At 42.5% G+C, this 23415-nt stretch overlaps 1 protein-coding gene across 2 annotated transcripts in view; it reads left to right on the forward strand.

Annotated features, from left to right (window-relative positions):
• The first annotated feature begins 3843 nt into the window (after window positions 1-3843).
• The window catches only part of MCUB (mitochondrial calcium uniporter dominant negative beta subunit), an 85972-nt gene continuing 66400 nt past the window's right edge, over window positions 3844-23415 (forward strand). The window contains exon 1 of one of the 2 annotated variants that reach the window (XM_027837519.1): window positions 3844-3939. In XM_027837519.1, coding sequence (XP_027693320.1) covers window positions 3871-3939 — 69 coding nt within the window. In that variant the 5' untranslated portion in view covers window positions 3844-3870. The remainder of the gene's footprint in view (window positions 3940-23415) is intronic. The other variant, XM_027837518.1, reaches the window with a different exon arrangement.

Below are 23415 nucleotides of genomic sequence, written 5' to 3' on the forward strand. Positions count from 1 at the left end.
TTTGCTATTACTCATTCAAAAGACCAATATTATTCTAGTCCAGGTTAGCAAGGATGAGGGCCTGAACCAGTACGGCTACAGGGGGAGTAGAAAAGAAAGAATGGAAGCAAGTGATATTGCCTAGGTAGGATCAATAAGATTTAGCAAGTAATTGGACATGTAAGGTCAAAAGTGATTCCATGATTTTGAGCCCCTGTGACCTGGTGAATAATAGTGCCAGCATTAGAACTAGAGGAGATAAGAAAGAAAGGCAGGTTTTAGGGGGAAGATGATAAATTCACTCTTTGATGTTGATTTTTGAGGGGCAGATGGGGCCATGCAGGTGGAGATGTCCATCAGATAGTTGGAAATTTGAAACTAGGGCTCAGCAGCCTTTCCCTAGGCTGGTGATAGATATAGCTTTGGAAATCATCTACACAGAGTTGATAATGAGGTCAAGAGTGAAACGGCCAAGGAAGAGAGTATAGGGGGGGAAGGACTCAGTCTTCGGGGATGTCCATCTTTGAAGGAGAAACAAAAACCATCAGAAACAGAGGAGGAGTATTTGGAGAGGTAGGACAACCAGAAGAGAGCATCATTACAGTCAAAGAGGGGAAGACTGATGGAGAAAAGAAAAGAAGGAGACTGAATTAAGGGTGCAGGAGGGATTGGCTTTATTTTATCCTCTGACAAAGAAGGATTTAATGTTAGAAAGGCCCTATGATGACAGTAGAGAACACTAGATACCTTGGGAGTCAGAGGACCTGTGGTCGGACCCTCCTATCATCATGATATTTGTGGTTTGGGGTAAGTCACTCGGCTTCAGTTTCATTACCTGTAAAATTATCGGGTTAAACTACAAGGCTTCTAAGTGCCTTCCAGCTCTAATCCTCTGATCTAGGAAACTAAGGCCCACAGGGGTAAAATGCACTTATCCAAGGTCACATAAGATTCCAGACCACTACCTCTTCCCTTTTCCTTATCACACTAAGGCCTGCACCAAGTAGGAAAAACTCCAGGTTCTCTGGTTTTTGGCCTTCCTGGACACAGTTATATCAGGGTGAGGAGAAAAAGTTGTGTTTTCCATCATTTTTTTCCAGGAGAAAAAAAAAAGGGAGGAGTAGCTAAAAGGGGGTGGCTCAGTGGATAGAGGTCAGGGCCTGGAGTCTGTAAGACCTGAGTCTCAGACATTTATTAGCTATGTGAGCAAATCACTTAACCTCTATTTGCCTCAGTTTCCTCATCTGTAAAATAAGGATAATAATAGCACCTACCTCTTAGGACTGTTACGAGGATCAAATGAGATATCTGGGGGAGGGAAAGGTATAGTATAGAGATACTTTGGACCACCTTCTGAAATTCTCATTGTTTAAACCAGGGATGGCGAACCTGAGGCCTCTGAACTACACGTGGCTCTTTAGGTCCTCGAGTGTGATCCTCTGACCGAATCTAAGTTTTATGGAACAAATCCTTTTATTAAGAGGATTTGTTCTGTGAAGTTTGGATTCAGTCAGAGGGCCACACTCGAGGACCTAAAGGGTCATGTAGCCTGGAGGGCTCAGGTTCCCCATCCCTGGCTTAAACCGTTTATGCATCTGAGCGAAGAGTTACATAGTACACATATACAAATAACACTCCATTCTGTCCTCATTACTATAATGTATAGTTAGGAAAATGTAATACTGGAAGCTAACCTCCTAGTAGTAAGTGATTCCAGCTTGAACTTACATAGGAGTAATTAATTCAACACAAGGGGCCACTGTCAGAAGGAGCCAAATTGGGTGCAGGTTTGCCAAACTTTTCTTTAAAAATATTTTATTCTTTTTAAGTTTTAATATTTTACTTTATAATGTTTCTCTTTCTTGTCCTAATGTGTATTTAAGTTTAAAATAGGTTAATAAAAATAAAAGTTAGGCAAGAATTGAAAAAATATGTATTTCATTCTCTTTTGCTATTGCTTAAAGCTCTGTATTTCCCTTGTAGAACAAACAACAAAAACCCAGAAAGTTGTATGTGAATTAAACTTATTTTTTCTGAGTTATAGTAATTGATCTGGAATGTCTGATACATTTTCTTGTTCCATGTTGGAAAAAGTTAGCAGTAGTGTTCTTTATTTAAAACAAGTGTGTTAAAACATTAAAGTAAATTACTCATTGAAAAAATACACACCAGGAAGTGAACCATCAAATCTAGTTCGGAATACAATGGAAGGTCTTTGAAGACAGAGGGTGCCTGGCTGGGCTGAGTGCACTGATCTTTGATTTTTTTTTTTCTTTTAAAGCAAAGGAAAAACTAGCTCCAAAGAATTATCAGTTGTTTTCCTCGGGTTTCAGTGGAATGACTGTTAACTATCCAGAACTCATTAGCCCTAAAGCATAGGCCTGGAAACCTGGTTTCTGGACCAGGATAAAAGATACAGATTGGATCTGATTTCATCTACCCATGCACAGTTTGGCACCTTCTTTGCAACTTACAATTTAGAACGCTGAGAGATTAATTGCTTTGCTAAGGGTCACACAGCCAATATTGCTATGTGAACTCAAGTCTTCCTGGCTCTGATGCCCAGGGTCTAGTCATATTGCTGCTTCCCTCTGAAATGACAACTTAGCCTGCACAGATTTGTACATACATAGTTATTTGCAGGTGGTCTCCTCCATTAGACAGTGAGCTCCTTGAGGGCAGGGGCTGTTTTCACTTCGGCATCTCCAGCGACACACATTCAGCCCTTAATAAATGCCGGTTGACTTCGTTTGTTCAACTGCAGCAATTCACATGACTTCTCTTGGCCTGTTTCTTTGTGGACAATGCATTGGTTCACTTACTCGGCCTCTTTATGCGCAAATGCAAAAGGGTTTGGAACTGGCTAGGTCCTCAGGTTCCTTCCGAGGTCAAGATTTCGTATGAAATTGGAGTCTTTTCCTTTCCCAAGACAAGCGCCTAAAGCCAAAGTGCACAATGCCATCTTTCTCAGGACTTGGCTGATGGTACCATTGACAGAGATATCCTCCTAGAGTCATGGTTTGGTTGGCCTCGGGCTACAAAATGGTGCCCTGGTAGTGGGTGAGTCAGGAGAGGCTGATCTGAATTCTTCATTCTACATTAAGGAGGTGCCTTTGGAGGCTCACCATTTTGAAATTAATCAAGATGAGCCCAGTGTCTCTCTCTTTGCTCTTCCCGGGTCCTCTATAGGACTGTCTCTGTGCCACGAGTCTCCCTCTTTGCTCTTTCCAGGTCCTCTTTAGGTCTGCCTCCTGTGCCACGAGCTCCCCTCTTTCTCTCCTCTTTCCAGGTCCTCTTTAGGACCGTCTCTGTGCCACGGGCCCCTCTCTTCCTTTTCTCTTCCCGGTCCCTCTGGCTCCCGTGCCCCAGCGCCCCTCCACCTAGTGCACCCTCTCTCTTTTCTCCCTCCCCGTCCTGCCCAAGTGGACACTGACATGACGCCATCAGCAGCTCCGCTTGGGGGGAGCCCAGCCCCTTGACCTTTCCCCGTGCGGTCTGCGGCGCGGCTGTTTCTCTCCGGGTGGGCAGAAGAAGGCGGAAAAGGGCAAGAGCCCTACCTTCCACCCGAAACTGAAGACGCGGGAGGGAGGGAGGGAGGGTGGGGGTGGAAAGTTTTTAGTCGGCGGGAAGAAAACCGAGTTGCTCTTTTGAGCGTGCAGAGAGCCGAGAGGGAAACGAGGACCACACCCTCCCCTTTAATCCGCCCCTGGACGCGGGAGGCGGAGGCTGGGGCGGGCGCTGGCCGGGGCTGCGTGGCGGCGCGGGGAGCGGGAGTGCCGCCTTAGCTCCGAGCCCCCACTCCGGGAGCCGAGCCGAGCCGGGCCGCGAGCGCCCGGGCTTCGCCTGCAGCCGTGAGCCTGCCGGGGGTCTCCCCACGCCCGCCCCGGCGCGATGCTGCCGGCTGGCCGCTGGCTGCTGCCGCGCCTGCCCCGGGCGTCCCCGGCGTCCACCGCTGCCCAGGTAAGGCGAGCGAGGCGCGCTTTCGGAAAAGTTTGGCTTCGGTGGGGGAACTTCGCAACTTGTCTGGCCGGAGCGGGAAGCGCCTGGGCGGGGACGGAAGGAGGGACCAGCGAGCCGCTGGAGTGCCGCGGGCATTATGGCCGGAGCGGGGCTCCCCTCCTGGCGCCGCCTGGCCCGCGCCCCATGGGCTCGCCTGCGCCCGGGAGGTGTGTGCGCCCGCGCTGGGCACGCTGCGGGTGCCGGGGGACTTCCAGGCCAGCCCGCAATACTGAGGCCGGGAGGAGACCGTGGGGTGCCAGGCTCAGAGAGCTAGACCTGGAAGAGCCCATTTACTGAGGAGCAAAATCAAGCGCCGGGCACTTTGCCATGGTGCAGAGATCCCCTCCAGTTTGCTTCGAGTTGTTTGTTTGCATGTTGGAGTGTGCGCTGGGGCTCGGTTGGTTTGTTTGGTTTTTAAATCCCCAGTCGGGCTGGTTGATCAATTGCCAGGTTCAGTGCCTTGCCCGGGTTCTCCCAGTTAGAATCAGGAGCTGGGAGGGACCTCCAGAGCACCCCCTAACCCAAACCCTTGATTTTCACAGAAGAGGAAAGTCTTAGGGTCCAGAGAGAGGAGCAGTTGTCCAGGTGCTCACAGGTGGCTTTGAATTCAGGTCCAAGTTCAGAGTTCTCCCGAGCCTAAGCCGCTTCCCAGCTGGTTCTAGTGATGGTGGAGACCTAAGTCCCAGTCTCCACCCCCCCCAGTAAGCAAATAAAACTGACAAAGCAACCCCCTAAACCTCCTGCGGGGAAACAAAACAAAACACCTTTGATCTTTGTGGGAGGAAGAGAGTTAGCATCAGTTCCAGCTTGGCTGTCTCTCTGACAGGCGGAGGCTCCCACCTGGGTGGATGTGGGTTGGGAAGTCTGTTGTTACTCTTTGGAGAGGTCGACCAGAAAGGCTAGTGGGCTGACTTGGGCAGGAGACAGCTCTGCCCAGTGCTTTGTGATGGCACTGTGCATTGGCATGTCAGGAGAGGGGAATGGTGCTGTGAAACCGGATGTTCAGAAACCATGACCAGTTCCCTTTTCAAAGGGAAAAGGAACGATTCCTTCGGTTTTGTTGTTCTGGACCCTAATGGGAGGATGAGTCACCCTCGCTAAGTTTGACACCTGCGTTTTACAGTCAATTCAGAAATAGTTCTTGGAGAGGGAAACGGGGAAAAAAGGGGGAACGCGTGGATTTTCAAAAGAAACAGTAGTAAGAAGGCATAGCACAAGTAATGATGACTGCAATAGGGTTTGACCGAAGCCAAGGATCCTGAAGTCTCTGAGCCTTATAATGAGACAATTTGAAGACATACCCTAAGGGCAAATGGCAAATTAGTTTTGTTTTGCTCTTAATGGGTTACTAATAAAGCTCAAGATCCTTTCATCTTTTTAAAGATCAGATTAATTTGGGGGCTTTTAGCTGTGTACAAAATGGTGGCAACTTTGAGATTTGTTTAGAAAAAGTACAGTCTTGATTTCATCTTGCTGCTTTCATTTTATTTTTCCTTTCACCTTGTTCAGGGCTGCAGAGTTCTCAGTAGTGCAGGGAATTCATTAAAAATGTATTCCCTGTACATCCCCCCCCCCAAAAAAAAAACCACATTCATTCAGTAGAACAATTCTGCCAGCAGCCCGTTCTTAGGGAAGAATGGGGGAAACCTATTGGACTGGGAGCACTTTGCAATGCTCGTGTTTGCTATCACCCGTGAAATGCTCCCTCAAAGTCCCTTCACCACATTCTCCATCTGTTACTAGAGGGTGCACCCCTGTTTGTCTCCTCCATAGTGATTGTGTTCCTGAGACAAGGAATGGTGCAGTTCAGTGGTTTAGACTGTATAACGATTAGTGGGCACTCCTTCAATCTAGCAAGTGCTTAATAAGCACCTAGTGTGTGATAGCTGCTGGGCATACAAAAATGAAAAGTTAGGTTTTAAGCTTCTCAAGTGAGCAGAGACAAGAAAGAAATAGGAAATTAAATGTGAGTGCATCACAGAGGCGAAAAATGTGCTACATGTACCCCTCATCCTTTCTATTTCACCTCTAGACATGAATCTCCAGAAGCATGATTAGCTCCTTGCCTGTTTGTATTTCCATTATGGTTTTTAAGCATTGAATGCATCTCCTTTCTAAAGTGAACGGGCTGAGCTGCCTTTCCCCAGCACTCGGTCAAGAACTTAATTGGTGGCTGATGCTAAGAAGTACGGAGGAAAGAGAGGCCAGCTTCTAATGATGGACATTGGGGTTCTTTTACACGGAGCTCTGGGAAACCAAATCACAGCTTCTTAGAGCTGGTATGGAACTCAGACATTTAGTCTGATGCTCTTGTTTGTAAGGTGAGGAAAATGTCCAAAGAGGAGTTGCCCAAAGTTACATAGGGCATGAGACATCAAGGTGGAGCAGTGGATAGAGTGCCTGGCCTGGAGTCAGGAAGATTCACCTTCATGAGTGAATCTTACTAGCAGTGTGACCCTGAGCAAATCACTTAACCCTGTTTGCCTCCCTCATCTGAAAAAGGAGCTAGAGAAGGAAATGGCAAACCACTCCACTATCTTTTTGAAGAAAACGTCAAATGGAGTCATGGAGAGTTGAACTGAACAACAGTTTATAACATTGTTTAGTAGAGTGGCACATAGTAGGCACTTAATAAAATGCTTGTTTGCTTCTCCTACTCCCCATGATTATCTCTCTACACCCAGGTGAAAAATTGGTAGAATATACTGATATCCCTTAAGAAGTCTGGCCTCTTCTCAGAACTTTAACTAGAAATACCAACTTTCAAGGTCTTGCTTCAGTGACATTTGATAAAAGATCTGTGGTTAAGTGTTTAAGCCCATTTGATTGGCAGAGTAGAAAACTATCATTCCATTATGTTTTCTCCCCATAAGTAATCTTTGACATAGGCCCCTAAACAGTATTCAGTTAGGGGAAAAAAGCATTTCAGTGCTAATTGACAGTTCATGAGTCACTATTCTGGAAAGACAAGTTCCTAGGGACGTCCTAGAAGGTGTTTCCTTTTGTGCTGGCATCTTCCAAAATTTGAATGTACTTTTTAGGAAAGTGGAGTGACTTGTAGAAAATATTCTCTCTTTTTTTTCCCTTACATTAGTGGCATAGACTCTAAGTTTTTGTCTTTTTCTCTGCAGTGTTTAGCACAGTTCCTGGAACATAGTAGGTTCCTAATAAATGCATGTTGACTGAGTGACTGATTGATCGACTGGAATCTACTGGCTAGCAAAATTTTGTAGGTAGAAAAACTCAGTTTGTCAGCATAGCCCTAATGTAGCAGAAAGGAGAGGGGGGAAGAAAAGAGAAGGCAAAGACAAAGAAAAAAAGGAAGCAAAAGGAATGACAGAACTAAAAAGGGAATTCAAGAGACCATTTGAATAAGAGCCCCTGCTATGCTGGTGGCCAAAGCCTCAGCAGTATCCATGGATATTTCTTATGACGGCATCTCTGCATGTCAGCATCCCAGCTGAGTGTTGTCAGGGCAATAGGTGATTCCTGCTGATGCTGATGCTGATTCTGGTAGGGATCCAGCCTTGAGTCATTACTGTGCCCAATGAATAATGTTTACACTAAAAGACCCTGCTTAATTGTGCATTTCTTAATTGTAGCTCCCTGCTTTTTGGACAGAAAAACCCTTGATATGTGTCAGTGCTTCTGACATAAAAATTGAGGTCTTTCAAGCAGTGTTTAAAATTTATGAAATAAAATAAAATCAAGCCTGTACTTCTGGCTTAAATACAAAGTTTAACCTTTTTTTATTTTTGAAACTAAACTTGTGAATACATTTTTATTCCCTCACAATTTGTTAATTTAGTTTATGTTGATCTTTTTATCTCTTGCATTTAATAAGTGTGTCATTCTTGGTGCAGGATCCACTTTCTGGATTTTAATTTTGTGCAATTTATTTTATTAAGCACATTTTGGTTTATACATATTTCTGTAGAAAAGAAAATGATTATTCAGCAATAGGGAATCTAGACTTAAGGAGGTCCTTGGTGTCATGACCCAGGGCTCTGTCCTTGGCCCTGTTTGGTTCAACAGTCTTATAAATATCAAATTCGAATGTGACACAGAGCTGAGAGGGCTGGCTGATACTTTGAATGACAAAGTTAGGCTTCAGAAAAAATTTGACAGTTTGGAATAATGGACCAGACCTAAGAAGATAAAATTGACTGGAGATACATGTAAAGATTTCACAAGGATTAAAAAAAAAATCACTTTTGACAGTATGGAATGCAGGAGACCCAGATTGGCAGCAATTCATGTGAAAAAGGCTTGGAAGATTTAGTTGACTGAAAGCTTATTGTGTGATGTGGCAGTTAAAAAGCTAATGCAATTTTTGGGGGGGGATCTAGACCTGCCTATATTGAGGAAACTCCCTCTTCCAGGGTAGAGCAGCAGCCTTTCTGCCATTTGTCATTTTCAAGAGTTGCTTGGGAGCACTGACAGATTAAGGGACCTCTGCCAGGATGTGGGAGTTGCACTTAGGTCTTCCTTCCTCCAAAGCAGGCTCTGTAGTCACTCTGCTACTCCAGGGCTGTCTCTCCAGTCACTGCACCACACAGACGCCCTCAGTAATACTAGGTTGCATTGATAATAGTACAAATCAAAACAAAGTAAGTCAGGGGCAGCCAGGTGGTGCAGTGGATAGAGCTCTGGCCTTGGAATCAGGAGGACCTGAGTTCAATTCTAGCCTTAGACACTTGACACACAACTAGCAGTGTGACCCTGGGCAAGTCACTTAACCCTGATTGCCTCACCAATAAATAAATAAATAAATGAATGAAGTAATAATCTCACTATATTCTATCTGGGTTAGACCCATCTGGAGTGTTGTGTTCAGTTTTGGTCATTATGTTTTGAGAAAAACATAGAGGGTTGTAAATATTTGAAGGCAGGAATTGTCTTTACATTTTAAAATTATTTTATTTTATTTTATATTCAGGTATACTTTCGTTCTCTTTTACCTTTGCCTCTCTCTTCCTCTCCACCCTCCCGCCCCCATCACCATTAAGAAAGCAAGAAAGACAAAACCCCTTACAAACAAGCAAAACAAATTTCTGCATTGGCCATCTTAAAAAAAAATTCATTCTGCACCATAAGTTCATCACCTCTCAGTCAGGAGGTAGAGGAGAGTATAGTTTCTTCATGAGCCCTCTGGAATTGTGTTTGGTCATTTTGTTGGTCAGAATTCCTATGTCTTTAAAAGTTGTTTGTCTTTCTGATATTATTATTATATAAATTGTTCTCCTGGTTCTCTTCTCTTCATTGGATATTAGTTCAAACAGCTTTTCCCAGCTTTCTCTGAAGTCATCCCCTTCATCAGTTCTTTCTTTCTTTCTCTTTCTTAGGCAATGGGGTTAAGTGACTTGCGCAGGGTCACACAGCTAGTAAGCGTCCAGGGCTGGATTTGAACTCAGGTCCTCCACACTTCAGTACTCCATCCACTTTGCCTAGCTGCCCCTCCTTTCATCATTTCTTACAGCTCAATGGTATTCCCTCCCATTCATATACCATAATTTGTTGAGCCATTCCTAAATTGATGGGCACCGCCTCAGTTTCCAATTCTTTGCCACCATGAAAAGAGTTTCTGTACATATTTTTGTGTCCTCACATCTTTTAATCTCTTCTGCCCAGCATACAATTCATACATTCTCATAAACCCAGCCTCTGCTTAAAGATCAGAAAGCAAGAGGGAATGCTTCCTTCTTGGTACTGCCTTCTTGATGATACCCTTTTCTGACAGTTCTTGGTGTTAGGCAGTTTTGCCTTGGTCAAGACAAAATATGCCTATCTGTAACTTCCTATTAATGAAGAAGGTTGGGTTCCAATCTGAGTCCTTCAGATTTGAAGACAGTTATTATCCTCTATACTCTAGCCCTGCCCCCTCCTCTCATTTCCCCAAATCTCTTCTCCAAACTAAATGTTCCAGGTTCCTTCAACTTTTATCAACTGGCATGGCCACCAGTTCCTTCACCATTGCCTTCAGGTTTATCAATTTAAAAAAAAATGTTAGGTGTAGAAATGAATACAGAACTAACCACGATTGGGTGTACTGGAGCTGCCTGGGTAGTTGTACTATATTTTTTAATTACTTGATGTTCCCAAAGCCCATCTCCCAGTGGTACCATATGATTGCATCTCATAGGCCACTATGAACCCAGAGGAATTATTTTCAGAGGATCTAAATGGTGATAGAAAGAGACATGGTGGGTATAAGGAAGCCTATTATCTGGTGACTTGTATATGAGAAGAGGTATAAAAGATATCCCTCAAGGACATTTCTGACTGGGAGTAGAGGTGGGCCTTTCATGGAGCCAGACTGAGTCAATAAATGATTAACCCCATGTGCTACACTGATTTCCTTTTAATATTCTCATATTAAGAGTTTCAGATGCAGACCTTCTATTATGTTATGTGGCTCCTCTGTGTAAGGTTGATGGATAAAAATCACCCAGGATTTAAATGGTGCAGGGAGTCTAGGTCCTAGGGGACCTAGAATATGTTGAAAATTTCTTTATGACAGTTACATAATGGACTTAGCTTCTTTGGAAGGCTTAAGCTTCAGGCTATACACTGGTAAAGAAATCTTCCCAAAAAGCCATGTAGGAAATATATGACTTTGCTTATGTAATTCATTGACTGTGGATGCCAGGACGATCCAATGGGAAGAATTTTTAGCAAAAGAATAGTCAGATTTTTTTCTAAGTGGTAAGCGAATAATTTCCACTAGAGTCCCATTCGGATGATTCATCAAAGTGTGGAGGTGGATTTAGGGTCTTGCGGGTTATGCCAGCTAAGCGTAAAGTCTGGCAGGCCATTCCAAGATAGAAAGACTTTGAGAGTGGGCCTAGCAGAGCTGTAGTTAGAAATTTATGTGCACAGCGCACGTTGCACAAAATGGTGCCTGTTGCTGCTAAATTGACCGTAAGGGTGGGGAAATATCAACATTATTTCTCTGTAGGGAATGTTGGGAAGGGGAGATCAGGACTTTAGGACCATAAGGCCATTATTAAGGCTATTGCTGCCTGGGGGAGGGGTAGGTTGGGATTAGGTAGGTAAAGAACTTACTGATATAGAGCCACCATGGGCAGAAATGTGCTATCTTGGGGTGTATCAACATTGAAATTGCTATTACTATGTTTAAGCAAAACAGAAGACCCTAGAATTGAACATTGTACCTGTTTTAGCTTATTGTGGAATTTTGTCTTTTGTTTCATGATTGCTGTAAAAATGTAAGTGAATGTGAGTTGGGTGAGAGAAATTTTCAATAAACAAGGGGAAACTATGCCTGTTGGGATCTCTCTCTGTGTCTTCTGTCTCTGTCTCTTTTTATCTCTGTCTCTATCTGTCTGTCTCTCAGCAGAAGTACCTAGATATTATAAGTTGTCTCTAACAGATATGGCCTAAAGGGAAGAATACAGTCCCCTCCCCCCCAGCTTTTAAACAAATAAATGATTGTTACCAACTGATCTTGTAGAAACGGGGTGGACTTGAATGATAACCTCTGTGGACTTCAGTTTCCTTATCTGTAAAACGGAAGAGGATTGGACTAGAATCAGAATTTGGGATGATCTCTAATTTCCCTAAAATAGTTCTAAATCCCAAGATCATCCGGACCTCTGTGCTTTTGGTATAGGGCCAGACTCTACTGCTAATTAGTTGTCCACCTTGCCTACAGAGACACACTGGATTTTGAATTGATGCCATATATTTTCGGGAGGTGGGCGGCACAGTAGATAAGTGTCAGACCTGGAGTCAGGAAGACTCATCTTCCTGAGTTCAAATTTGGCCTCAGACACTTAGTAAACTGTGTGACCCTGGGCAAGTCACTGTACTCTGCCTTAGTTTCCTCATCTGTAAAATGAGCTGGAGAAGGAAATGGCAAATCTTTGTCAAGAAAACCCCAAATCGAGGCATGAAGAGTCAGACGTGGCTAAAATGACAGAAAAACAACAATAAACTTTGGGGAAAGAATTACATCCCCTCTGCCTGAAGTTTTCTTACCTTTAGCAAAGGAGATAAAACTATCTGTCTGCCTAACATGGGAATAGCCCTTTAGAAAACTTAAAATGTTATATAAATGTGAGTTATCATTAGTACTATTTTACACCAATAAATTGACTTCTTAGTTTCGTCTCAGTGACCAGGCATACAGTTCTGGAACTAACTTGTACTTATTAGACAGATGTGTTCTCTTTAAGCCTTAATAGCTTTCTCAACTCTTTAATTTTTCAGGTAGAAAGACCAATGTATGCATTAGAAGTATGGCGATGGCTCTCCTTGAGTACTTAGGAGGTTTTTAAAGGTCCCCTGAAAGCATCCTGATACATATTGTAATTTTGATAAAAAGTAACCAGCAGGCACATATATAATTTGTCAAAATGATTTAGTCTGGTTGGCCTTTCAAATAGCAGGACATTTTTCAAAAAGACAATTAGCATAACTTAATGAAAGCTAGAGTCAGAATGGCATATTCAGAGGGCTGACTTTTTAAGCCTTGTGCCAGGAGAGGTGAAGAGATGTGCCCGGAGTCACAGAGGTATGTTGTAAGTGACAAAGCTAGGATTTGAATGCCAAGTCTTTGGACTTGCTGTGTCCTGTGCCATACTGGGTACAACTTCCTATTGCTAATATTTCATGGCCTTGTGACTGTGGCCAAATCACATCCTGGCAGTGCCCCTGTTAATTTTCTACAACTGTAAGGTAGATAATGAAGTTGCTTATCTGCACTGATGGACCCATGTCCCCACACTGGAAACTCCTACGTCAGTGGTGTCACACTCAAAATAGAAGTGGGAGCCATTGAACCACATATAAGGGCAACTAGATGGCACAGTGGATATACAGTGCTGGGCCTGGAGTCAAGAAGACCTGAATTCAAATCCAGCCTCAGACACACAGTACTAGCTGTGTGACCCAGGGCAAGTCACTGCATCCTGTTTGCCTCAGTTTCCTCATCTGTAAAAATGAGCTGGAGAAGGAAATGGCAAACAATCCCAGTGTCTTTGCCAAGAAAATCCGAAATCAAGGCATGAAGAGTAGGACTGAACTGAACAAACCACATATAAAGATCCCTGTGGGCTGCATATTGACTTAGAAAACCTCAAAATAACATTATGTTTTGTTGTATTTTTATTTATTTTGTTAGATATTTCCCAATTACATTTTAATCTGGTTGAGTGTCTCACTTGAGAGTGTTGTGGGCAGGAATGTTTGACATCTCTGCCTTACATAAATTAAATCACAGTTCTGGAACCCGGAAAAAAAAGAAAGAAATAGGAAAACAATTATTGAAGGTGGGCAGTCTGAAATGCTAATAATTTTTTGGCTGCTGATAAAATGCAGGTTAATGACAATGTACTAGGACACAGAGAGATTATAAATGAAAAAAGCACAGGCAAATGACAGACACATAAATGGAGACTTATGACATCCTGAAAAATGAGTGGGTCAAAACAATTCATAGAAACACATTGACATGCTATTAATAATTCACAGACATTGACAGTGATGAGAGAATATACCAGTATTTCCATAACTCTGTTAAACCACTCCTCAGGAAAAAAAATTTTATATAGCCCTAAGAATGTCTAAATATTAACAAAATAAAAGAGAGGATTGATGAATTGAATATGTAATTAAAAATGAAAATACCTACAAATCCAAAGGAAAGATAAAGGAGGAAATCTTGAAAATTAGGAGAAATAGATGCATTAAAAAACTAAACAACAATGCAAAAACTAAAAGCTGATTTTTTGGGAAAAAAACTAACTAGATTGTTATAACTTTATTCATCTTGATTAGAAAGAAGAGGGAGTGTATAGAATGTGTGTGTCTTTCCCTCTTTCTCTCTATAGCTATAGATAGATATCTATACATATAGATACCTATCTGCATCTATATATATATATATATATATATCTTCTCTTTTTGTGGTGGCAAAGATCTGGAAAGCGAGGGGCCGCCTGACCTTTGGAAAGACAGAACAAATTACAATGGAATGTTATTGAACATTAAAAATAACAAAAGGGATGGTTGTCAGACAAACCTGGGAATGCTTATATGAATGAAGTGAGCAGGACCTGGACAGTAATTCATATAATAGCAAACTGTTAAGAAAAGTGACCAAAAATCTGATCAGTGCAGTGACCGACTGTAATTCCAAAGGGCTGGTGATGTTAAGTCTCTCTAGATAGGGAGGGCATAAATTCAAGATGCACAGTGAACTGTACATTTTCAGATGTGGCCATTGTGGGGTTTTATTTTGTTGGATTAAACTCATGAGAATTTTCATCTTTCTTTCTTTTGTTGGATTAAACACATGAGATTTTTCTTCTTTCTTTCTTTCTTTCTTTCTTTCTTTTTCTCTTTCTTTCTTTCTTCCTTCCTTCCTTCCTTTCATTTGGCCTGGAAGAAATGAAGGAGAAGAACAGAGCTTAAGTGATAAAGTTACCAAATCAGGGATAAATGATAAGAAAAGAGGGTCATAGAAGGATTTAGAAAATGCATAGAAGGCCAGAAGGGAGCACAGATAAGCAGGATATCTTTGCAAATAATTTGTTTAATTTATTATATACTTGAAAAGTAAGCTGTCCATGGTATAGATTCAAGACCTCAGCCATCCCTTTTGATATATATACACACACATACATGTGTGTATATATATACACACACATGCACAAATATACATTTGTGTATATATAAATAACATACACATGTATGTGTGTATGCACACATATATGTATATTTAGACACACCCATATATATTTTGTACACTCCCTTTTCTTTCTAATCAGGATGAATAAAGGTATAACATCTGGTTAGTTTTTTTCCTCTCTTCTACTTTGCATATGGATGACTGAAACAAATGAAAAACCCTGAGAGATGAGTTTCTGAGTAATTAGTAATCAACTGACATCAATTAGTCTACCCAGCAATCAGTAAGTTGATGGTCAGTGGTTTCTCTGGGTAACAAAAGAGCCCCCAGCAGAGACTCTGTAAGCCTTAAATAACCCCCTGACAAGTGAAACTCAACCCTGATTGGTGGACATTTATTTAATGGGGTGGTGGGCTAAAAGTTTTTTTTCCTCCTGCAGAGAACATGGCTTGACTGTGAGAGTCCGCCATTCCAGCAATCTGGATAGGGGAATCCATCCATCCAGACCTTTATGGCTGGCTTTCTCCTTTGTGAGCAGGGACCCCTTAACCCTAATGGAGGGATAAAAGGACAGGGTTCCTTACCTCAGGGCAGGGGCTCACCATGACTGGATTCTGTTTATACTCTAAACAGAAATTAGGTTTCCTCATTGAATGAGGTCAATCTGACCTTGTTCCTTGAAGGCTATGAGTAATCTCATCAGCTAGCCATATCCTTCAGAGAAGGACTGACCTTTTACGCGAGCTGAGCCTTGAGAGAAAATAGGAGAAAAGCCTGGATTGTAATTTAATAATTAATTAGTTATTAATGTAATAATGTAATAATAATTTCTCTCACAATCTTTCTCTGCCTCATCCACCCTGTATGCTAACGCCTTCCTTTTGAGTTATCTCTTGAGTAGATATCTTGTATTTGCATAGTTTTATTTTTGCATATTATCTCTTTCTTTTGGATTTGAGATCCTTGAGGCGTAAGGATTGTTTTTGTCTTTTTTTTTTTTTTTAATCTCTACAATGCTGACTGACTAATTTTATTTGATGCTGGTTAAGTTCCCAATTAAAAAAAAAAGAGTGGGAGGGAAATCAAATTAACAAAAATGAGGAAGGTGAAAACAGAACAAAAGAAAAAAAAGAATTATCAGAGCCTTATAGTCATCTCTTAGTTAAGCACTTATATCTTAATAAAACTGAGAATATGATAGGATTATCAAATATGTTATAATACGTTGTTATTTAAATTTATTTACCTATATACATATATATCTATTTAGATTTTGTTACCCTATGTGCATATATTTATATTTTACCCAAATATGTATTACATGCATAACATATATAGGTTTATCCAAATATCCAGTAGATACCTTAAAATAATCTAGTGTGAAAAGATGCAGGTTAACTCTGGTGGCACAGTGGATAGAGTGCTGGGCCTGGAGTCAGGAAGACTCATCTTCTTGAGTTCAAATCTGGCCTCAGATACTAACTAACTGGTGTCTGTGGGCAAGTAACTGAATACTGTTTGCCTCAGTTTCTTCATCTGTAAAATGAGCTGGAGAAGAAAATGGCAAGCCACTCCAGTATTTCTGCCAAGAAAACCCCAATTGGGGTTCCAAAGAGTTAGACACCACTGATAAACGATTCAACAACAGCAGCATTGTTAACATGTGGGCGAAGAATTCTTCACAGAAAATGGGTTGTGCAAGTATTAGGTCGTATTTATGTCAGATCCACAAAGTGCTCCAGCCATGCAACTACCAGGAATAATTAGTGTCTGCATTGAAAGTTTAAGTAGTAAAAGTTAAATAATTCAGAGTATTACTTGAGGGAAGTGGGAGGAAGGCCTTCATAAGAAATTGGGTCACACGACAATAATTCTTGGGCAAAAAACTGCAAAGGAAAGTTCTCCAGCCTTAACGACTCCCAGGTGGAATTTTCACCTGGGTCTTGGGGGTTTTGTTTGGAATTCTGCACTTTACTTTTACTCCGGGGTTTGGCATTTTGGATGACCCCAGACTTCCTTTTGAAATCTGATTTGACTTCCAACTCAATTAAATCTCTGCTACTATAAGATAGAGAGGTGCATTTTCTGAATCAATAGTGACCCTATGGTTAAGTTGCTTAAAGGCCAATTGGAAGTTTAGATATCAGTCAAACCATTTAGGGGAGAAAGTAAAAGGAATATTGTGTTAATTGAAGTGAGTCCTCAGCCTGCCTGTTTTTAAATGACACGTCGTTGAAATGGTTTTTTCACAAAAAATGAGAATTTGAATTCCCTTCTATCAGCTTGTATTTTCCTTACAAATTAGTTCCAGTATCTTTTTATTTTCCCCGAGTAAGATGCCATATGTAGTGGACAAGCTTGGGGGCTGCAGTTAGGGTCATTCAGTTCTATCCCAGCCTCCTGTGGCTGGACAGGCAGATAACTACAGTGAATTTTTACCACTTACAGGATCTGAATTTAGAGCTGAAGAGACTTCAGAGGCCATCATGTTGAACCCCCTCCCATTTTATAGATGAGGAAACTTGAGTCCACACTTCTTTTTCTAAATAAAGTTTTGTTGATCTTTTTTTTTTTTAAAGATTTTAAAAAATCCCCCTAGTATTCTTTCTCTTCTTCCCCTCCCAGAGAACCATCCCATATAACAAAAAATTTTTAAGGAAAAAAAAAGGAGAGAAAGGGGAAAAATCAGGGAAACTGATTATTTAACAAATGTTTATTGACTAATTTTATGTGATGCTGGTTAAATTCCCAATTTAAAAAAAAAAAGGAAAGGGAGAACAATCAAATTAGCAAAAAATAACAGGGTGAAAGTACAACAAAAGAAATAAAAAGAATTGTCAGAGCTATACATTGAAAAAGTCTCAAAATGTACGCACTCATAGACCTCCTACCTCGGCAAAGGGGTGGGGTAGGGAAAGGAGCCCTCTATCATACGTTTCCAGAAATAGCCTCACCAGTCCTCCATGTGCATCTGCAGCAGCCAAAGCATATTGGGCATGTTCTAAGCACTGGGACCTCACTAGCAAGGAGCCCCTCCTCTCCCACCTCCCCCGAGTCATATTTATATCCAGTTAGATTCTAAGTCTCATCAAATCTGATAAACACAAGATCTCTCATATAATGTCCCCTGCTGTCCATTTACACACAGCCATTGTCGCAGTTGAGACCCTCATCATCTCCCACTTGGACTGCGTTGGTACATCGTCATTTGCATGTTGCCTCAACCATTAGACTCTGAGCTCCGTGAGAGCAGGGATTTTTTTTTTGCCTTTCTTTGTATTGCCATTGTTTAGTACAGTGTCTGGCACGTAGTAGGTGCTTAATAAATGCTTGTTGATCTATTGACTTCAAAGCACTCTGCTGTGTTCGGGGGATTCAGAGGCAAAAGTGGAGTCATCTCTGACAACAAGGAGCTTACATTCTATGGAGGAGACAATATGGGCATATATAATTATATAGTTGATCCATCATTAAGCATTTATTAAGTGCCTGCTGTGTGCCAGGCACTGTGCTGAACACTCGGCATACAAAGACAAAATGGAAACGGGATCTGCCCTTTAGCTTAAATTCTAGCAATATAAGTAATGAGTAACAAGTCTATATTTGGATCTGGCTAGAAACTTTATGACCACTGTTAATATTCAGTTTTCTTCTATCCCTTTCTTTCTTTTACTGTGATATTAAAAATATCTTACCTGGGGGCAGCTAGGTGGTGCAGTGGATAGAACTCCGGCCTAGGAGTCAAGGAGGACCTGAGTTCAAATGTGGCCTTAGACACTTGACACTTACTAGCTCTGTGACCCTGGGCAAGTCATTTAACCCTGATTTCCTCCACCCCCCAAAAAGCACATATATATTTATATGTCTTACCTGGACTTACCTGGCCAGGAATGACAAGAATACAAGCTCACTCAGTGTGCTGGCTATGTTTTCTTATGTCTTTCCTTTAAAAAAAAAAAATTATTTTCTTTTTGTTTTATATCACCTACTTTTCCCAATGTGTCCTGCATTCTCCAAGCACAAATCTGTCAACATTAGGACTATAGGCCAGTAGGAATCATGGACAGTTGTATACCCACATAATTGAGATGAGTCACCACATTGGTGTTTGCAAAACTGTGGACTGCAGCAATGCATTCTGTAATGCCTGGTGTGTGTTCTTAACCATTACGCTGATGTGTTGGTGGATATATCTGCTATTTAGGACTTTTTTTTATTTTAAATCGTGAGGCAGTCAGGGTTAAATAATTTGCCAAGGGTTACATAGCTAGGAAGTGTCAAGTATCTGAGGTTGGATTTGAACTCAGGTCCTCCTGGCTCCAGGACTGGTGCTCTATCCGCTGCGCCACCTAGCCACCCCTATTTAGGACTTTTTAAAGGGCAGGTGCTATCCTAGTGAGTGGATTGGCATTGCTTACTGGAAATGTATCAAGAGAAACTCTTAAAGCAAAGGCTCTGTTTTCCTATACCAAAGAAAATTCCTCAGGACTGTTAATAGCCATTTTTAAGATCGATGGATGAAACCTTTTAGAAGATAAAACTGCTCAAGGATGCTTTACTTGTGTGTTCCTCCTTTCCATTTGTGCACTTTATTTCAGTGTCACTATTTTGTCTTCTCTGAACAGCTGGGGGAAATCTCTCCCTAATTTCACAAGTGTGGCAAGCCCTTCTCAGCCCAAATGAATAGTTTTGTTATAGGGCCCCAGTTCTTATAGAACAGATTTCCGCACCCCTATGCCAGCCTCCGTCTCTCCCTCATTGCCTTCCCTCATACCTCCTATCTCTCTCTCTCCTTCTCTTCTTTCTTACTGCTTCAGAAGTGAGAGGCTTCTCGACTGATCTCTGTTAAATTCATTTTGTCTGTCTCATATCCCACAGACCTCTGCACATCCAGGTTATCAACAGACCCTCTGTCTTTCATTATGACTTCTCCCACATCCATCTCCTGCCTTCTATTGCTTCTGCCAAAACCTTAGACTAGACACAGGTTAGACTAGGCACATTGCACACCTTGGCAGGCATTCTGGGTCCTTCTGTCCTCAGCACCTGGTACGGTGCCTGGTATGTAGTAAGCACTTAACAAAGACTCGATTGATAGACGTGAGGGAGTTTATGAAAGCAAAATTAAGAGGCGTTGGCAACTGCTTGGATGAGAAGGAAGAGTTAGAGATGGCTCTGAGTTTAGGCATCTGGTTACTGGGGAGAGTGGTGGTGCATTCAGTGAACAAGAAGGTTTGGCTATGAAAAGACTTCTTCCCAGAGACTGGAGGCAAGGAGGGCTGAGAATGTTAAGAGATTGCAAATTCCTAGATATCGGGGATGAGATCTTATACTTGGCATTCCTCAGTTTCTAGCGCAGTACCTTGAATGCAGTAAGCATTGAATAAATACATGGTGAATGAATGAATGGATACAAGTATCAATGAATGAATGAATCCTAAGCAAAGGGAAGACTGAAGTCATTAAGAGGAACCATGACCTGTGTCTAGTCTAAGGTTTTGGCAGGAACTGTAGAGAGCTGGAGATGATTGTGGGCGATGCTGTAACGAAAGACAGAGGGTTGGTCAACAACCTGAGTGTGCAGAGGTCTGTGGGTTATGAGACAGACAAAATGAATTTAACAAAGATCATTCTAGAAGCCTCTCACATCTGAAACATTGGGCCATCTCTGGTCCTGACCTATATCTGTCCACTGGACCCAGATGGCTCTGGAGGAGAAAGTGAGGCTGGTGACTTTGCACATCCCTCCCTCACTTAAACCCAGTTCACTTGCATGTCATGGCATCACCTTCCTGATGTCATGGTTGTGCCGGTCGTGCCCTGCACTCTCCTCCTATAAGGAGCAGGCTGCCAAGGTCATACTTACCAGTCTTCGGTGCCCACCCGGATAAACACAGAGACGAGCCGATCAGGAGGTGCAAACACTCGAGCTTTATTCAGAGGCCATCACAGCAAGGCCAAGCAGGAAAGCCAGAGCAAGAGAGCAGGAGCAAGAGAGAGCAAGCTCCGACCCCTACCGTCCCTTAAGTACCTTCTTCGTCCCTCCTCCTCAGCCTGCCCGCTAGTGACTCGTTGTAGGATCAGATACCGGAAGGGGATGTCTGGGGTTAGTGCCTAGACAAAGGGAGAGTACGTGACGCAGGAGGCTAGGCCCGGATACAGGAAGGAGATGTCTGGGGTTAGAGCTGCACCTAGGGAGAGGACGTGATGCAGGAGGCTAGGACCAGATACAGGAAGGAGATGTCTGGGGTTAACGCTGCACCTAGGGAGAGGACTAGACGAACTCGTTTTCTGCCGTCCCACTCCCACGTGGCACAGCCCCCTGCCTCAGGAGCACATGCTCCGGTTTCTTCCCCGTATCCAGTTCCTATCCCAGTTCACCGCAACTCCACATGGCACAGCCCCCTGCCTCGGGCTCCGGTTCCTTCCTTATATCTTGTTCCTACCCCATTTTGCCACAACCCCCACGTGGCAGTAGCCAACATCAGACAATCCCTCACAATGGTCCTCTTTGAGAACAAAGGACAAACATCACTTCTGAAGCAATAAGGGAAAAGAGGAGGATGGGATGTCGCAGATGTAGGAGGTATTAGGGGAGGAAGTGGGAAGTGGTGGAGGTGCAGAGATCTGGATTTGGGTGTCTCTCTGGAGGATGGGAAAGGAGCAGTCATGTGATGAGAAACCCTGCTCTTACTGGGACAAGGGCCATAAATAGTGGGCAAATGAACATGTGGAAACGATAAGAACAGATACAAAAAGGCCTGTTGGATGGATTAATTTCCTCAGGTTAGTTGATTTCTCTTGGGGGCCATCATTATTAAGTTCCTATAGATATTGTTTTGACTTACTGACCAGGAATACAAGAACGTAAGCTCACTCAGTGCTTTGGCTGTGTTTTCTCACGTCTTTCCTTTTTTTTTTTTTAAATTGTTGATTATCTTTTGTTTTTACATCACTTACATTTCCCAATGTGTCCCCTCTCTTCCTCTCAGATATGATAAAGAATAAAAAAGGAAGGAGGAAAAAATTCATCAAAACTAACCAAGTGTGTAGAAAATTTTTTGATGTTTTCAATGTTTCCAGCCTCATACTCTAGGATAAAGCCAGAGGGAATCACCTCTTCTTTCCTTTCCATGTCTCTGGTCAGAAACAGAACTTTTAGCGTGTGTTTGTGACACCGGGGCCTCACACCATCCTCCACCCCGAAATGGTTTTTTCCTGGGAAGGACTTTTGTAAGCTTTTCCCTGAAAACTTCTGGGTGGAGAAAATGGAAGCTCAGCATTTTTTAAAAAAATTCATGCTTAGTAAAAGAACAGTAAAGTGAGCTCAATCTATTTGACATCTCATTGGGTTCATTATAAGCTGCCCTCGAGGCTGTCATTCGAGAGGAAAGAGAACAGCCTCTCGGTTGTACTGTGTGTCAGAAGAGCCTGGGAAAGGAGGAAAAATAGAATTGTAATGGTTATTTGATTAGAATTTGAGGTCAGAATTCAAGTTTGTGTATGCAAATGACAGCTGCTGGGGAGTGGAAAGAATTGTGACTGTGAGGAGACTGGCTGACGGATGGAAGCCGGAGAAGGGTTCTGGCTGAACCTGGTGTCCGGTTGTCTGATTTCTGACATGGAAAGAGGTAAATGAGTGATGGAGGGGCACGAGTAAAGTTATGATGCACACTGAGGCAAATGACTCAGGCGAGCAGTGACTCAAATTTAAAGATAAACGTGACAAATGTATTCTGTTTTTCTATGTAAAAAATGGAGCATCTTAGTTTGAGGGTGGGGTGATGAGCGGGGCTCCCCGGGGACCCCCTCTCCCCAATGCCATATTATTGACATACCGGTGTCAGGATCCAAGACCACCCTTCTCTTTTTACTGTTAGGAGAGCTAAGGCCTAGCAAGAAGTGCCCAGAGCTTAGTATAACAACAATCCTTTGTGCTTACGCTCTGGGTGAACACTTGCAACTAACGCAGAACTGATGGTCCCTGAGCCTGGGCATGCACCAGCAGGCCCAGGTGGGAAGCCCTGCTGTGAAGCGACTTTTTGTCACTAGACAACCTTGCCTCACTTTTGCTGTGTGCCTCACCGCTGTTGCTACCCTACACTGATTCTTTGTCTAGCCGTAAATATATAAATCGAGGTTTAGCCCTGCTGCCTTGGGTGTCCTACAGGAGGAGGTCCTGATGTACGTGTCTGATTTCACTCTCCCAAAGGAATAAAGGAAGCTTTTTGCTTATAACCTGGGTTAGCTAACAGGTTGCAAAACCTCCATGACTCTTTGGTCATTTGTTAGCAGAGTAGACATCTCCTGGCATGGAAAGTTGTTATGGATATGACCTTCTGCTGTGTTTTCAGTCAGTCACTGAGCATTTTTAAGTACCAACTGTGACAGGCCCTGGGGATATAGAGGCGAAAAACCAAAACATTTTCTGTCTTCTAGGAGGTTACATTCAGTTATGTTTTCACATGGTGTTATTTGTGCTATTCTTCCTTCCTTTGGATCCGTGAAACTCAGTTCTCACAATTCTACTGATTAATCTTGGAGGACCAATGAATTAACTTTTGGGACAGTAAAAATATCTTGATTTTTTTGTAGAATTTTTTGGGGTGGGGAATGGAGCGGAGAGGCCAAGGTTAGCCTTTTGATTTTATCTGTGTAAGGAACACCTTTCCCATGAGGTAACCGCAAGTCCCCCTGTAACTAGAATCCTAGAGAATTGCCTAAGGGGTTAAATGATTTCCTCCTGGTCTCAGAGCTCGGATGTTTTGGAGACAGGATTTGAA

Source organism: Vombatus ursinus, unplaced genomic scaffold, assembly GCF_900497805.2.
Source record: "Vombatus ursinus unplaced genomic scaffold, bare-nosed wombat genome assembly UNPS02014821.1, whole genome shotgun sequence".
In the NCBI taxonomy this organism is placed as follows: Eukaryota; Metazoa; Chordata; class Mammalia; order Diprotodontia; family Vombatidae; genus Vombatus; species Vombatus ursinus.